At 34.8% G+C, this 17,172-nt stretch overlaps 1 protein-coding gene across 1 annotated transcript in view; it reads left to right on the top strand.

The window, feature by feature from the left end:
• Window positions 1-17,172, top strand: part of ADAMTS5 (ADAM metallopeptidase with thrombospondin type 1 motif 5) — a 142,206-nt gene that overhangs the window by 26,595 nt on the left and 98,439 nt on the right. The window contains exon 2 of the mRNA XM_053705994.1: window positions 10,839-10,971. Within this exon, the coding sequence (XP_053561969.1) occupies window positions 10,839-10,971 (133 nt within the window). The remainder of the gene's footprint in view (window positions 1-10,838; window positions 10,972-17,172) is intronic.

Here is a 17,172-nt window from a genome sequence, read left to right on the forward strand (position 1 = left end):
TATAAGCACAGTAAGTATACACATATTAACACATAAATATATATGTATATAAGCACAGTAAGTATACACATATTAACACATAAATATATATGTATATAAGCACAGTAAGTATACACATATTAACACATAAATATATATGTATATAAGCACAGTAAATATACACATATTAACACATACATATATATGTATATAAGCACAGTAAGTATACACATATTAACACATAAATATATATGTATATAAGCACAGTAAATATACACATATTAACACATAAATATATATGTATATAAACACAGTAAGTATACACATATTAACACATAAATATATATGTATTTAAGCACAGTAAGTATACACATATTAACACATAAATATATATGTATATAAGCACAGTAAGTATACACATATTAACACAAATATATATGTATATAAGCACAGTAAGTATACACATATTAACACATAAATATATATGTATATAAGCACAGTAAGTATACACATATTAACACATAAATATATATGTATATAAGCACAGTAAATATACACATATTAACACATAAATATATATGTATATAAGCACAGTAAGTATACACATATTAACACATAAATATATATGTATATAAGCACAGTAAGTATACACATATTAACACAAATATATATGTATATAAGCACAGTAAGTATACACATATTAACACATAAATATATATGTATATAAGCACAGTAAGTATACACATATTAACACATAAATATATATGTATATAAGCACAGTAAATATACACATATTAACACATAAATATATATGTATATAAGCACAGTAAATATACACATATTAACACATAAATATATATGTATATAAACACAGTAAGTATACACATATTAAGACATAAATATATATGTATATAAGCACAGTAAGTATACACATTAACACATAAATATATATGTATTTAAGCACATACATATATATTTACTGTTCCCATAGACTGCTATGTTAAGGCACTTTTCAGTGACGTTTTTTTCTAACACCCCACTCCCACCAATTTTAACCCCCAAATACTGCCTAGTGTAGTTATTTTATTAAATAATAAAGATGCTGCCATCTTTATTTTTTTAATAACCTACACTACACTGTATTTTGGGGGCATTTGGGTCAAATTTATTAAATTAAACAGAGATCTGATCTCTGGTTAATTTTATAAGCACTAATTGCTACCGTGAGCTTGCGGTAGAAATAACCAGCCACTTGTAATGGCTAATTAATTATCGCACGCATGCGATAATGTAGCACTCCACTTGTAATCTAGCCCTTACCTATTAATATGTTGTTTAGTTATTACATATTCTTATTTGTTCCTTTGAAGACAGCATTTCCCCTGCCCTTCCTTCATTGGATATGCCTGATGATGGGGCGAGTGCTTACAGCTTCCTTTGAGTTGCTAATAGTAATCCCTGGGAGAGTACGGCTATCTGAACTAGGCTAGGTAATCCCATGGTTTTTAATGTTTGTCTCCTACCAGTTTGTGCTGGGCTTGTGCTGTCTAACAGAACCCTTATGTACATTTACCTTCTGATAAAAGGAGGTTTTGGTCTTTGAGTGCATTGGCAGATGGGTGGAGTGATGGCCAGGCTGATAGAGAGGGGAGGATGCTTCAGGTGGTAGACTGGGGTGCATCTTACCTCAGGTAGGTAGGCCAGAAGAGCTCCTTAACACCCTATATTGTCTTGAGATAGTCCCTGGTTGGGCCGCTGACCTCTGCTGATTTTGAGTTATTCACTCACTTGTCATCTTTTTTTTTTTTGAGTTTCAAAGAAATGCTGTCCTTATGTTATTATGATTTGTCCTTCCAATTTCTGTTCATGTGTGTCTATTCAATCACTAAGTTATTATACATAGATTTTAAGAGTTAAAGGGACATGAAACCAACATTTTTTTCTTTCATGATTTAGAAAGAGAATGCCATTTTAAACATCTTTCTAATTTACTTCTTTTATCTAATTTGTTTTCTTCTCTTGATATTCTGTGCTGAAAAGCATATCTAGATATGCTCAGTAGCTGCTGATTGGTTGCTGCACATAGAAGCCTCATGTGATTGGCTCACTCATGTGCATTGCTTTTTCTTCAAATAAGGATATCTAAAAAATGAAGCAAAATAAATAATAGAAGTAAATTGTAATGTTGTTTAAATTTGTATGTTCTATCTGAATCATGAAAGTAGGATTTTGGGTTTAGTGGACCTTTAAAGGTTATAGGATTTTTGTTCCTGAAAATGACCGAACTAGGCATTTAATCCCTCCTTATGTCTATCAGTGCACAGTCAAAGTTCAAAGTTGCTTTGTAAAATGTATTTGCAAATATTTCCTGTCGATAATTGTATTAACCTGCTGACATTTGTCTAACCATATGCAATTAGTGCACTTGCCTAGATATATTCTGAAGTCATTTTTATAATCTAAGGATAGGAACACAGTCGGTTTTATTTTGATGCTAATAAAAACAAAAAAAACAAAAAACATTTTTCCACAAAAATACATTTTCAATTTAAGAAGTAACGTTTCTCCCTTCTCATTATCCTACCCTTAATTAGTGTTGGCTTATATAATCACTGTGAAATAACAATCATCTGCAGTTCCCACAGCTCTGGCATTTACAAGACATATCCCTCATGCTGCATGACTTTCCATGCGCTATCATTTCACAAATCCTGACTCTACCATATGTAACCCCTTATTTTGTTTGTCGCTCTCCAGTCCTCTGGCTTTTGCCACATGTTGACTTTCTTTACCTGTGTTTCAAATCTTTCACCTTTAATTTTGAAACTTGAGTGTAGGGATGGGCGAATGCGTCGCAAAACACTTGAGAAATGAAACAAATTTTAACATATTCGTTAGTTCGTTTTGAATTTCGAATATTTGTACAACATTCTAACATTCATTTTAATGTAATAATATTTCTATTGCTTTCTTTAAATTTAATATTCATTTAAAAGTTTTCTAATCGATTTGAATTATGCAATATTTGAATTCAAAATGTTTTATCAATATATTTGTAATAGTATTTCCAATGCTCTCTTTAAATGTAATATTCAAATTATTCAATATTTGAAATAAAGACAATCAAATTGATATATTTATATCTATTATGTATCAATTTACTAAATTCCCTACCACATGAACTATTGAACTTCATGTGGTATTATGTATCAATTTACTAAATTCCCTACCACATGAACTATTGAAATATTGGTTAAATCGAAAATTGCATTCAAAATTTCGAATGTGGATATTCAATCTAATTATGAACATTCGAAAAAAAGTAACATTAAAAAATCGGAAATAGCATTCTATTACTGAATTTTTATGGATTTTCATTTGAGAGGCTTTCTAAATATTGCAGGGGTGGACTGGTCCAGAGGACAGGGTGGCAATTGCCCCCCTGGCAACTCTTGATGATGGAATGAGGGCCAGTGCAGAAGGTTCTGTGCCCAGCAGTTTATGTATATATCTATTTTTTTCTATTATTCCATTTAAATGTGTATATCTCGACCTGTCCAGCATGTGTATATAAACATACATACATGTATATGGGTTTATAGGGTTTGTTTGTATCTGTAGATACAGTCACACCATGTTGTCTGTCCCTACCTCCCACTTTTTGGCAGAGCTATGCCTGCCCAGCCTAGTGACCAGTTTACTATGCACCTTAGCTGTGTGTTGCAACCTGCAAAAATGTTTTAATACTCATTATGGCATATACTGTCCTTACTCTGGGTAACTATGCATTTAACCTTTGCAAATAGGTTAAACACAAGGGATTTAACTCATCATCTGAGCCTTCAGTGTGTCATAATCTTTTTGCTGATGGTATATATATATATATATATATATATATAGGTGTGTCTATATATGTGTATACATGTGTAGTTATGGGTTTTTATGTTTATATATGTTAGGAAAATGCCACCTATAGATTTGCTCAACACAGGGTTGCCACAAACCTTCAATTTGTATGTATGTATGGGTACTTGTATAGCGCGGCTAATCACCCGTAATGGTCTCAAGGCGCTGCTCATTTTATCGACCTCAGAAGTATGAAAGGCTGAGTCGACCTCGACGGGGATCAAACCTGCAACCCTTGGGATGCTACAGAGCTCAGCCACAGTGCCTTAGCATGCTGAGCTATCTGTAAAAAGAGCAATATCTGCAAAGCACAAAAAAGTGAAGAGCAGTAAAACAAGGTATGCCTGTACATAACAAAAAAGATGCAGACTCATGGAGTTGGAAGATCACCTATCACGGGGGCATTTATGAAAGGTACATGAAATGCTGAAGCATTTGAAAAGCTGACTAGAAAATATCATCTGAACATCTGTATGTAAAAATAAAGATAGTTTATCTCAAAATGTCCTCAGTAGCCAGATTCTATTTTAAAGGGACTTTAAGCAGCCAATCAGGATGCAAGTCCTGGGATTTTACTATGAAATCTCATAAACCATAGTGTGACATAATAACACGTTGGTAGTAGCTGAAAGATAACTGTTCACAAAGCAAATACTATTGTAAGCTGAAGAAATTTTGAGGTAAAATGTCTTTCTTTTTTACAAAGAGATGTTCAGGTGATATTTTCTTGACAGATTTTTATTTTTTTACACTGCATCACTTTCAAGTGATTTAACATATAAGTTTTATGTCCCTTTCAATTATTAAACAAAAACTATAACTAAACTTTTTTGCAACTTACATTACTAAAGATACATCTCCACCACATCTCTAACACCAAGACCACAATCTAGTGGATGTCACCCCTCACTACCTCAAACATCCGTCACTTGGCTTACTCTCTGCTCAACCTCAGGGTGCCCACCAGCGAGCGTGCACATATTCCAACCCAGTAGGGAAACCCCACATTGTTTGAGTTGTCCTAACAAGTAAAGGTGGAAACTATATTAAAGTTTAGACACTGACTAAACACACATTCACTCCTCGCCAGGCAGGAGGGTGGGAGAAAATTCTTGAGAAGATGAAGCAGGAAAAAGAGGTTAAATTTGTCTGCCCAGGCTTGTACGTTGCCTTTTACCACATTCATTTTAGACTCAAGGGCTTGAACCCTAATATGCATTTCAGACTCACTGGTGTCCTCCACCGGCACAAACCCTGTCCTGCTGAAGAGCTGCAAGCAGAACATGGCTGGTTAGCCAGTCAGAAGTCACATGACCCTGCAAACCGCCAGCCTTTTTCTACTAGACAGCTGCAAGGCTTGCTGGGGTTACATCCATGCTCCTCTACTATTTAATAATCTAACAAGTAAATGCTTTAACAAATTAGAGCATGCAATGTTTTGCATTAGAAAGTTGGATAATAAATGCCATTTAAAGGGACAGTAAATGGTATGTTTTAAACATTAAAGTACACAGATCCATCATGTCTACTCAACCTTGATATTGACTATAGAAGTATATGTTTATTAAGTTTACTTTAGCTCATCAGCCACCCTTTTCCTGAAGCTATTTTGTTTTCACCTTAAAGAGATAGAAATGTCAAAATTGAAATGTTCATGGGATCCTTTCAATTTTAAATAAAAGCATTTTTACAATATGCTTCCATTTGCAAAAATACTTCTAGTAAAAATTGTTATTGTTTTTCAGTGGCATATGCACATATGCTGTGAGTCAGCAGTGAGTTATATGACACAAATTATGTCTTTCCTCCTGCAACACACATCGAAAAACACTCTGAGGAGGCATGGTGTTTGAATCCAAATCCTCTAGTCCCATATAACATATGTGCATATGCCTTTAAAACATGCTATTTAAAACTGAAATGCATAGATGCACATTTGAATTATGACTTTATATCCCTTTAAAGACAGTGAGCATTACAGCCAATCACATGCCATACCGCCCACCTCTTTAAAATAAACAGGGTGGGCTTCACTGAAGAAAGGGGCTAGAAACAAATGGGCTCAGGTCAATATTTGAAGTATGGACCGTCTACCCTTAAATACTTCTCATTGTTTATATGCATATATTCACAAACACATACATATGTATTTATATATACAGTATATATATATTTATAGGAGCCAGACGAGCTTCCTGAATTTGTTTGCTCAGCAGTGAAGTGACCAAGCCCACAGATCCATAAGGCCCCATCTGGTCCTCCGCCTGGTAACAACATCCATGATTGAAGAGATTTATATCGGAGAAAGAATTTGAAATGTAATTTTAGAGGGAATAGGATTTGCAAAGCAAGTGACAGATGAAAAGTTGCGAGTGAGGAGGATGAATCTGGCAGCCGTATTTTGCATATACTGGAGCTCAGACAGATGGATAGCCAGTAAAAAAATATATAAACAGCAGCAAATATGGGACTTTATTGGCATAATAAAACTACAATAATATGATTGGACCCAAGCACGTTGTTGTGGTGACGCAGGGCATATGATTGTCATACTTTGAGATTGGAACATAGTGTGGAGGTATGGCAGATCTCCAGTTATGTGCTTGGTGAGATATGTTAACTCCTTGGCTACTAGAGACAGCTAAAGTGTTATTGTTTTTATTTAATTTACATTTTACAGGTGATATTTTGCATATGCATCTTTATGTGCCTAATAGTGGAATGAAAACAAAAACATTGGGCTCCATTTATGAATCTGAGGATGCAGCTTCGAAGCACCAGTTGTGCTTGAGTCTATATTATTAAGACGTCTGCTACTTAACCTCTCCTCTACCTCAAGGGTGGCAGAGTTTAAATATTGTTCAAATATGACCAAAGTTATTGACAATCTCTGCTCTCGCACAATTGGTTGCACAAGAGCAGCTGGTGTCGCTACATAAGCAATCGCTTGAGCAATCGCAAATGCAGTCAGCAGATGCTGTCCGCTTGCCACTATGTCTGGAGGACAGGCTCCCAGCTGGAATCTTTATCCATCTGGAGTTTGATAAATAGGCTCCGTTGTATTTAAGTATTTTTTTGTGCAGCACTTAGGCACTGAGAAATGGGCTGCCTGTGAACCCCCCCACCCCAACATTGTTACCTTATATTTGCCTCATATATTTCTCTCAAACAGAACCCATGGTTGCATGGATCGGTTATGCACTCCCACTAGAGCCAGTGATCATTGATTTGGAATAAAGTAATAGCATAAAACAATGATAGAGCTAAGCAATAGGAAGGCATCATGCCATACAAATACCTGTCATAACTCCCTATCCACTCCCAATTCCTGCTGCCCTAGGCAGAGGCCTATTCTTCTGTATTTATTTTTAATTTACAGTATTGGGTTCATGTGCAGGGACCTGCAGCTTGCAGTCTTGTTAAGGGCACACAGGTGCTGAATCTTCTTTCCTTTAAACTAAAATATACCCTTGATGACAAAGCTCTTTGCAATCTGATATTCTGCTTTTTGATGAGTTACATTATACTATTACACAGTAGCATTAATGCTTATCATTGGCTTTGTTCCCTGAATTCAGGTCCACTTCCTTCCTATCATTTTACTAAATTATTTATATTGCTTTCAATGTCAGTGTCTATAACACAGGTTTAATTTTATTTTTTAGAGATTTTCACAAATAATAAGGTGTATATTTTACAAACTACATACACTTAACTGCATATTTATATGTATAGATACTTACAATAGTTTATCATATTTAATGATACATATTTTTAACTTTAATTATTAAAGTATTTTATATATGATTATTTATGGACTGTGTTTTTAAAGTTATAGTGGTATCTGTGATAGATAAGGCACCTGGTCAGTTACCCAAAACTATTAAAACTTTGGTTTTCCAGTTTTTTTATGGGGCTTTGCCAAGGCCGACCCTTCCATTAGACAAACCTAGGTGGCTGCTTTGGGAGTCAAAGGTGCATTGCAATCAGGGGAGCAACAGCATCAAAAAGCAAATGTAAAAGGGGCCTATAGGCTATGGTTTACTTAAGTCAGGAGCCTCTGAGGACAGTAGTTGCCTCAGACGGACCCTCCCCAGGTTGAGTAAGCTCCAGTATCAACGGCTTCTCCCTCCCCCCTACTTTCTCCGTCAGTTCTGCTTCCATACAGTGATTTTAAGGCTGGCTGAAATCCATCACTAGGTGGTCTTGGCAGGGACAGCAACGACAAGAAGATACTGGCCTGTGAGGCTTATTTCCCGCAGTGTGTGTGTGTGTGAACCAAGTGCTCAGTATTGTCTAGGGTAAATGAAACCCTTGGGCCAGTGCTCAGCAAATCATTTAAGAATAATTATCCAGGTTAATTTCTTTATTGTATGAAAATATAGTAGTTGCTGAAAAAGAATGCATTATAGTAGGCTGTGAACAAAATATTACCATATTTGATCATTTTAATAATTTAGGCATAGATTACAAGTGAGGCGGTATTTAGCGCTCATGCTTCAATGCTTAATAGCATTGAAAATAAACATGTAATGCATGCGGGTTAGCACCCGTATTACAAGTTCAAAGTGAAATGTTTGCGCGAGATCGAAACTCGATGCACGCAAATCGCTGTTTACAGTGACCACATTAACTTCCCCCCATTGACTTCAATTGAGCACAAGTGCATTTAACCCTACATGCGTTATGTATATTTCACATTCCAATGTTTTTTATGTATTTTATTTTTAAATATATATATACACTGTATGTATAGACCTTTCCATTCAAACACTTTGTCATATACCATATACCTTTGAACCCTTATAACTTTTTTTTAATTAAAATTCATATGAATAATTTTTATCAGCTAGTGTAAAAGTTTATTCAAATGCATTTATGTTGTGTTTGGTGCAACTTTTTTGTAAAGTCCTAACCCTTAATGCAAGGTCTTCACTTGCGCTAACCCGACAAGTGCAAATTTAGATTGTGCTTGGTGGTGTGCGTTTACTTAACTTATAACTTGTAATATGGATGCAGGCTCCACATTTCTATATTGCGCATGCACAAACTTTACCACGCCACTTGTAATCTAGCCCTAAGTTGGTTGTAGTTAATTGGGAAGAGGGAGAAAACCCTGCAGAACTACAGGGGCCTGGAGGATGGGGACTAAATCGTAGAAGCCCATGAGCAGACTCTGTATAGGTGGAAGGGAAATCTGTGGGCAGAGCTGAGCACTCAAGTGGTGCAGGCAAATCAGGGTTTAGACTGTTGACATGTGGGTGTTGTTAATCACAAATAGTGTCAGGGAGGGAAATTTCTTCTCTCCTACTTAGCCCAACCAACATAACCTAATACAGAAGAATTGCAAAAGTACTTAGTCTGAATATTAAATAAATTATAAATAGCAGATTTTATTCTGACATATTTCAAAGTTAGTTTAATTTTCCTTCCCCCTGCATCATATGACAGCCCTCATCCAATCACAAAATTCATATATGTAGATACTGTAAAGTCTTGCACATGCTCAGTAGGAGTTGGTGCCTTAGAAAATGTGCATTTAAAAAAATTGCCCACATTTTGATAACGGAAGTGAACTCTCAAGTTTAAAATTGTGTGCTCTATCTGAATCATGAAAGTTTATTTTTGTATTTCTAACTTCAATGTAACACGCAAAATTAAATTCAAAATTTAAAGTGAATATAATTAACCATGTAACTGAATTTAATATAATTCTCACTGAAATTAGAGCTTTATTCCCTTGAGGTTCCATATTTTAAATTGTTATATAGCTATGAGTCTGAATTAACAAAACTGTATTCCTTACAAGGTAAATATAATGAAAAACTCTATACTATTTATGCTATATGGTTTACTCCTTGGTAAATAAATGACTTTCAACTGAATATTTGCCTTTAACGCAGTTTGTAGAGGCCCTCTCTGTCCCAGCAGACCTCACAGTAGCAGATGCAGACGAAGCAAACTTTATTGCTTCTAGCTGGCTGGCAGAAAACAGTAATACAAATGTTTTAACTCTAACTAGAACTGTGATATCAGAAACACCTTCTAAGTTACACCCACTTAAGAAGTAACTGTAATCTCAAAGGATATTGTATCCCCTGCCAATAGTTTGTTTAAGTCAAACTGCCAAAAATATAGTTAACAATATAGATAAGTTAGAACTTGGTAAACACACTTTCATTTTCTACAATTGGGTCTATTGTATTATAATTGGAAAGAATTCCAGATCGTTAATGTGTAATATGACAACAACAGTGCAATAATAAAATGCTCTTTGTATTTAATTCTTGCTTTGCACTTAAATACATAGCTGAAGTCTGCTCCAGAAAAGGAATACATTACTGGGAGATAGTTGAACACATCTATTGAGCCAGTGACAAGATACATATGTATAACCACCAATCAGCAGCTAGCTCCGAGAAGTGCATTGTTGATCCTGAGGCTACCTAGGTATGGCTTTCAACAAAGGATAACAAGATAACAAAGAAATTTGATAATAAAAATATAAAAACAAAGGAAAAACAAGAATGAAATGTAGTTTATTGTATGGTTCAATTATGTATCCAGAAACCTTTGCAAAATAATAACATAATAAAACCTTTCACTGGCAGGGAAGAACAGAATAAATCTTTTCATTTGGAATTATCAGAGCCAATAATCTAAATGTTTAGTTGGGGTTGATAGTATTTTAACTTCTTAGCACTCTGGTATGGAAAGAGTTAAGCTTTATCATCAAAGACATGATCTTTATCTGGTTTAAACATAAAATTCTACACCATCGTTCTAGCTGGCAAGCTGGTGTTTATATGGACAGGTGATATTTGTAATTCTGTCCAGGTTTTCCATACTACCATGTGGAGTGTTAGCCAAAGGTTTTCTCTTTGTAAGTGGCTGACAACATGTTGTTGTATAAAAATGATTTGCATTACTTATATTTTTCCCTTCTTGGACAGGATTTATGTGGGCACCATTCATGTGATACCCTGGGAATGGCAGACGTTGGAACCATATGCTCGCCTGAACGCAGCTGTGCTGTAATTGAGGATGACGGTCTCCATGCAGCTTTTACCGTCGCTCACGAAATTGGTATGTAGGATTTTTCTGTTCTGTAGCCAAATCAAACACTTTAAACAGCTGCATTAGTAACCAAAATACTGTTCAATGAATACCAGGTTAACGCTGTTTCATATACTAACAGGAGGATTAATCTAAGTGCATATGTAGGTTTTTTTTTAACGCTATTTAAGGGGTTTCATGTGGAACTCACAGTTGTATACAACTTGTATACTTTTTAATTAAACTTGCTTTAAAAGTAATCCAGTAGTTTTATCAAGACAGCAGGCAACTATATTCTCATTCTATCTAGCATGCAGCAGTTTTCTGTATATTTTTTTACCATTAACATCTGTCGATAGATATAACATCTCGTGATGTTTGCAAAGATTTCTCTAGTCTAAAATAGCATATTTTTTGTTCTCATTTTAGAGTTTTGTACAAAAGAAAAGGCAACTGTTAAAGACTTAAAGGGACAGTATCCTAAAAAATTGTTTCTCTCTTAATGTATTTCCAATTACTTTTTTTGCCAGCTGCAGAGTATAAAATGCATGAGATTTGCTTTTTTTAGGTTTATTTGTGTAAATGAATTAGCTGATTTTGTGTTTTGAAGCCACAACCTAATAAAATGGGTTGAGGTTGTAGGTATAATCAGATCTTATTACTTTATCACATTGTGTACATATACATGCTTCTTTATCTTATATCTGTCCATAAACCAATTACCAATACTTGGAAAGAACAACGGAAAATTAACATTTTATTACCTTATATCTTTTCTTCTACTGGCTGTGTTAACACAACTTAGCCTTGAGGCCAAAAACTTTCAGGATGGGTGGGGATACCACAGGCTAAATAAACTATTTAAAATGCCAATATAATGGTAATGGAAATACGTGTAAACAATTTAATACACTCCAGCAGATAAAGTGGATCAATGGGAACAAATTAAAGGGGAGAGAATACACCAATTTTCATATAAATGCATGTAATAGACACTACTATAAAGAATATGCACAGATACGGATATAACAATCCAGTATAAAAATGTACTTAGAAGCTCCCAGTTTAGCTATGTTGATGAGGTTAGGCTGGGACACCCACTAAAATTGGCTGAGAATGCCACAAAAGCAGACACTCCCTCCTCCTCTACCCTCTGCATATGAAAAGACCCATTACACAACCAGGAGTCTGTAGCCATCAGTATACATTTATAACTTTGAATGGGCTTAAAGGGACAGTCTACTCCGAAATTGTTATTGTTTAAAAATATAGATAATCCCTTTATTACCCATTACCTAGTTTTGGATATTCAACATTGTTATATTAGTATAATTTTTACCTCTGAGATTACCTTGTATCTAAGCCTCTGCAGACTGCCCCTTTATTTCAGTTCTTTGGACAGACTTGTGTTTTAGCCCATAACTTTAGGGAGTGAGCACAATCTTATCTATATGGCACAGATCAGCTAGCAGTGTCTGACTGGGAAAAGCTGTCAAAATGTACTGAGATAAGAGATGGCCTTCAAGGGCTTCGATATTAGCATATGAACCTATCTAGGTTTAGCTTTCAACAAAGAATACCAAGAGAACAAAGGAAATTTAATAATAAAAGTATATTGGAAAGTTGTTTAAAATTGCATGCCCTATCTGAATCATGAAAGTCTGACTAGATTGTCCCTTTAATTAATAATGTTGAAAGCAATTTTCACTATACAAAGAAAACCAAAACAAGGGTCACAATCTTAAATTAGAGGATAGCAGATTAAGGAGGAATGTGGGGAAGCACAGAGTGGGGGATTCATGGAATAAAGTTTCAGTAGAGGAGGTAAACAAAAGGGGCGCGATCCGATATAGATCGTAGTTTGCGGCACAAGCGAGGGAACCCGCGTCGCCCGCAGTTTCAGCTCGCAACTCGAGCTATCCCATATACCCCGCCGTCAGATGCTAACGTGCCGTAAGCCGGATAAAGCAGCGATGTCCAGAAATCTGCGCAAGTACAAATTTCTGGCGTAGCCAGTGACTTACGGCACGTTAGAAACTGCCGGCGCCTACAAAACCTGACTAAAGTCTAAATCACCCGCACTGTCTAACACGCCTCCCTAACATAGCCCGACAAGTCTAACACGCCTCCCTAACATAGCCCGACACGTCTAACCCTCTATCCGCTATCCCCCCTCACTATCCTAATCATAAAATATGTATTAACCCCTAAACCGCCGCTCCCGGAGCCCGCCGCTACCTAATAAAGTTATTAACCCCTAAACCGCCGCCAGCTATATTAAATCTATAACCCCCTAAAGTGAGCCCCTAAAAAAAAAATTATTAACCCCTAATCTAATCCCCCTACCCCGCCGCCATCTATATTAAATTATTTAACCCCTAAAATACTAAGCTATCCCTACCACTAAACCTAAGTCTAACCCTACAAATAGCCCTGAAAAGGGCTTTTTGCGTGGCATTGCCCCAAAGTAACAGCTCTTTTGCCAGCCCTTAAAAGGGCTTTTTGTGGGGCATGCCCCAAAGAATTCAGCTCTTTTGCCAGCCCTTAAAAGGGCTTTTGGCGGGGCTTTGTCACAAAGTAAACTGCTCTTTTGCCTACAATCTACATCCCCCTACACCGCGGCCACCTATAATAAATGTATTAACCCCTAATCTAATCCCCCTACACCGCCGCCAGCTATATTTACTATATTAACCCTAATTATATTAGGGTTAATATAGTTAATATCGTTATTATATTATATATATATAAAGTATAATAACCCTATCTAACTCTAACATCCCTAACTAAACTCTTATTAAAATAAATCTAATATTAATATTATTAATTAAAATATTTAAATCTAAATACTTACCTATAAAATAAACCCTAAGATAGCTACAATATAATTAATAATTACATTGTAGCTATGTTAGGGTTTATATTTATTTTACAGGTAAATTGTTAATTATTTTAACTAGGTATAATAGCTATTAAATAGTTATGAACTATTTAATAGCTACCTAGTTAAAATAATTACCCAATTACCTGTAAAATAAATCCTAACCTAAGTTACAAATACACCTACACTATCAATAAATTAAATAAACTACAAATATCTATCTAAAAATACAATTAAATAAACTAAACGAAATTACAAAAAAAAAACACTAAATTACAAAAAATAAAAAAAAGATTACAAGATTTTTAAGCTAATTACACATATTCTAAGCCCCCTAATAAAATAATAAACCCCCCCAAAAAAAAAAATCCCTACCCTATTCTAAATTAAAGAATTCGGCCCGGCTGGGTGAATACAAGGTAGGGAGATCTTCAGGGGGATAGTGTTAGGTTTATTTAAGGGGGGTTTGGGTTAGATTAGGGGTATGTGGGTGGTGGGTTGTAATGTTGGGGAGTGGTATTGTGTTTTTTTTATCAGGCAAAAGAGCAGTTTTCTTTGGGGCATGCCCCCACAAAAGGCCCTTTTAAGGGCTGGTAAGGTAAAAGAGCTTTGAACTTTTTTTAATTTAGAATAGGGTAGGGAATTTTTTTATTTTGGGGGGCTTTATTATTTTATTAGGGGGCTTAGAATAGGTGTAATTAGCTTAAAAATCTTGTAATCTTTTTTTTATTTTTTGTAATTTAGTGGGTTTTTTTTTTTATTTAGTTTAGTTTATTTAATTGTATTTTTAGATAGATATTTGTAGTTTATTTAATTTATTAATAGTGTAGGTGTATTTGTAACTTAGGTTAGGATTTATTTTACAGGTAATTGGGTAATTATTTTAACTAGGTAGCTATTAAATAGTTAATAACTATTTAATAGCTATTATACCTAGTTAAAATAATTAACAATTTACCTGTAAAATAAATATAAACCCTAACATAGCTATAATGTAATTATTAATTATATTGTAGCTATCTTAGGGTTTATTTTATAGGTAAGTATTTAGATTTAAATATGAATATTTTAGTTTATAATATGAATTAGATTTATTTAATAAGAATTTAGTTAGGGGTGTTAGGGTTAGATAGAGTTAATATAGTTAATATAAATACTATAGTAACTATATTAACTATATTAACCCTAATATAATTAAGGTTAATATAGTTAATATATATAATGTAATAACTATATTAACTATAATATACTTAGGGTTAATATAGATAATATAGCTTGCGGCGGGGTAGGTAGATTAAATTAGGGGTTAATAATTTTAATATAGATGGCGGTGGTGTAAAGGGTTCACATTAGGGGATAGATCAGTTAGATGGTGGCGGTTTTAGGGGCTCACAGTAGGGGGTGTTTATGTAGATGGCGGCGGTTTAGGGGTTAAATACTTTATTAGGGATTGCGGCGGGGGATCGCGGTTGACAGGGAGATAGACATTGCGCATGCGTTAGGTGTTAGGTTTTATTTAGCAGATCGCGGTTGACAGGGAGATAGACATTGCGCATGCGTTAGGTGTTAGGTTTATTTTAACAGCCAGTTTAGGGAGTTACGGGGCTCCAATAGTCAGCGTAAGGCTTCTTACGGCTGCTTTTTGTGGCGAGGTGAAAATGGAGTAAGATTTCTCCATTTTCGCCACGTAAGTCCTTGCGCTGTATATTGGATACCAAACTGCGCGGGTTTGGTATACCTGCCTATGGCCCAAAAAACTACGGGCGACGGCAGAAATATACGCTCGTAACTTCTAGGTTACGCCGTATATAGGATACCAAACCCGCGCAAATATTGGCGTCGCCAGCTTTTGCGGGCGACGATTTTTATTGGATCGACCCCAAGGACTGTAAAAAATAAATAAAAAATGCCTGGGACATGCACAAGGCTATCCTAAAAAATAAGTAACATGTAATATGGGTAAACTTGACTTTTGGTTGTTATATACTAACAAATTATATGTTTCTGGGGTTCTAGATTAAGGATTAAAACATTTTAATTATTTAAGTGAAATAAATTTGTTTATGGATAACAAATTATTATTCTCTAGGATAAACAAATTATTATTCTCTAGGATTTTGTATGATGTCATAGGATTTGGTATGATGTCATTGCTTTAGTAATTAGAAAAATAAATCTATTATAGTGAATCATTTTCATTAGGCTTATAGTTGTTAAAGGGAAATTAAAGTTAAAATTAAACTTTTATGATTCAGATAGAGCATGCAATTTTGAGAGACTTTTCAGTTTACTTTTGTTATCAGATTTACTTTATTATCTTGTTATCTTTTGTTGAATAGCATAACTAGGTAGGTAATGGATCAGTCATTCACTGCTGGAATCTATCTGGTGATTTGTGGCTACGCGCATATGCCTCTTGTCACTGGCTCACCAGATGTGGTCAGCTAGTTCCCAGTAATGCAATACTATCCTGGAGCTGACTCTAACAATGCATTTAACCCATACGTTTACCTATTTGCAGGGTTAAACACATAGTTACACTATACGCAAGCAATAGTCCAATGATAAAGTGCTCTAACACATTATGTCCCTTTAAAATTACTTTTAAAAATGATTACAACTTCCAGCTGTTCATAAAGTGTCAAATTCTTATTTTGCACTAGCTACAATGGGGCTGGGGTAGTCCCAGTGAGGCTGGGATATTTGCCCTGATGGGGGTAGCTGGAAGATAAGAGCAGGCAGCCCTCTCTACTTCTGGCAATCCTGCAATATCCGGGATGGCTGTGAGGTATGTTATAGAAATATAAGTAAATAGTATTACATAATGTGAAAACTTTTAAAAGTAAACACATTAAAAAAAATCATATAGCTATTTAAGTTTGTTGATTTTTTTTCTTATAATTTGTTGTTTGTAAAAGTACCTATAAATAAATGTTTTATATATATATATATATATATATATATATATATATATATATATATATACAGTATATACATACACTAAGCACAGGGCTCTAACATAGAAGTAAATTAAAAAGTTTGTTATATTTTTATGTGCACATCTATTACATCTGAGTTGATCACTGGAGAAGGCCCCATGTGCAAAACAAGTCTTTTATACTATTGTAGTAGAGCAACATCCTCTGAGACGCTAATTTTGTTCTACAATGTCTTAAATAACTAAACGTTAAATGAAAATGGAAGATTATCTTTAATACATGATTACATGTTTGCTCACTTGTAAAGCCAGAATGAAAATGTTAATTTGCAAAAAAAGAAGCTATAAGTACTTTTCCACTGGACGAATATTAACCCCTTTGCTAATGGGAATTTCAGAGAAGAATTTGCCC

The sequence above is a fragment of the Bombina bombina genome, chromosome 3 (genome assembly GCF_027579735.1).
Source record: "Bombina bombina isolate aBomBom1 chromosome 3, aBomBom1.pri, whole genome shotgun sequence".
Lineage (NCBI taxonomy): Eukaryota > Metazoa > Chordata > Amphibia > Anura > Bombinatoridae > Bombina > Bombina bombina.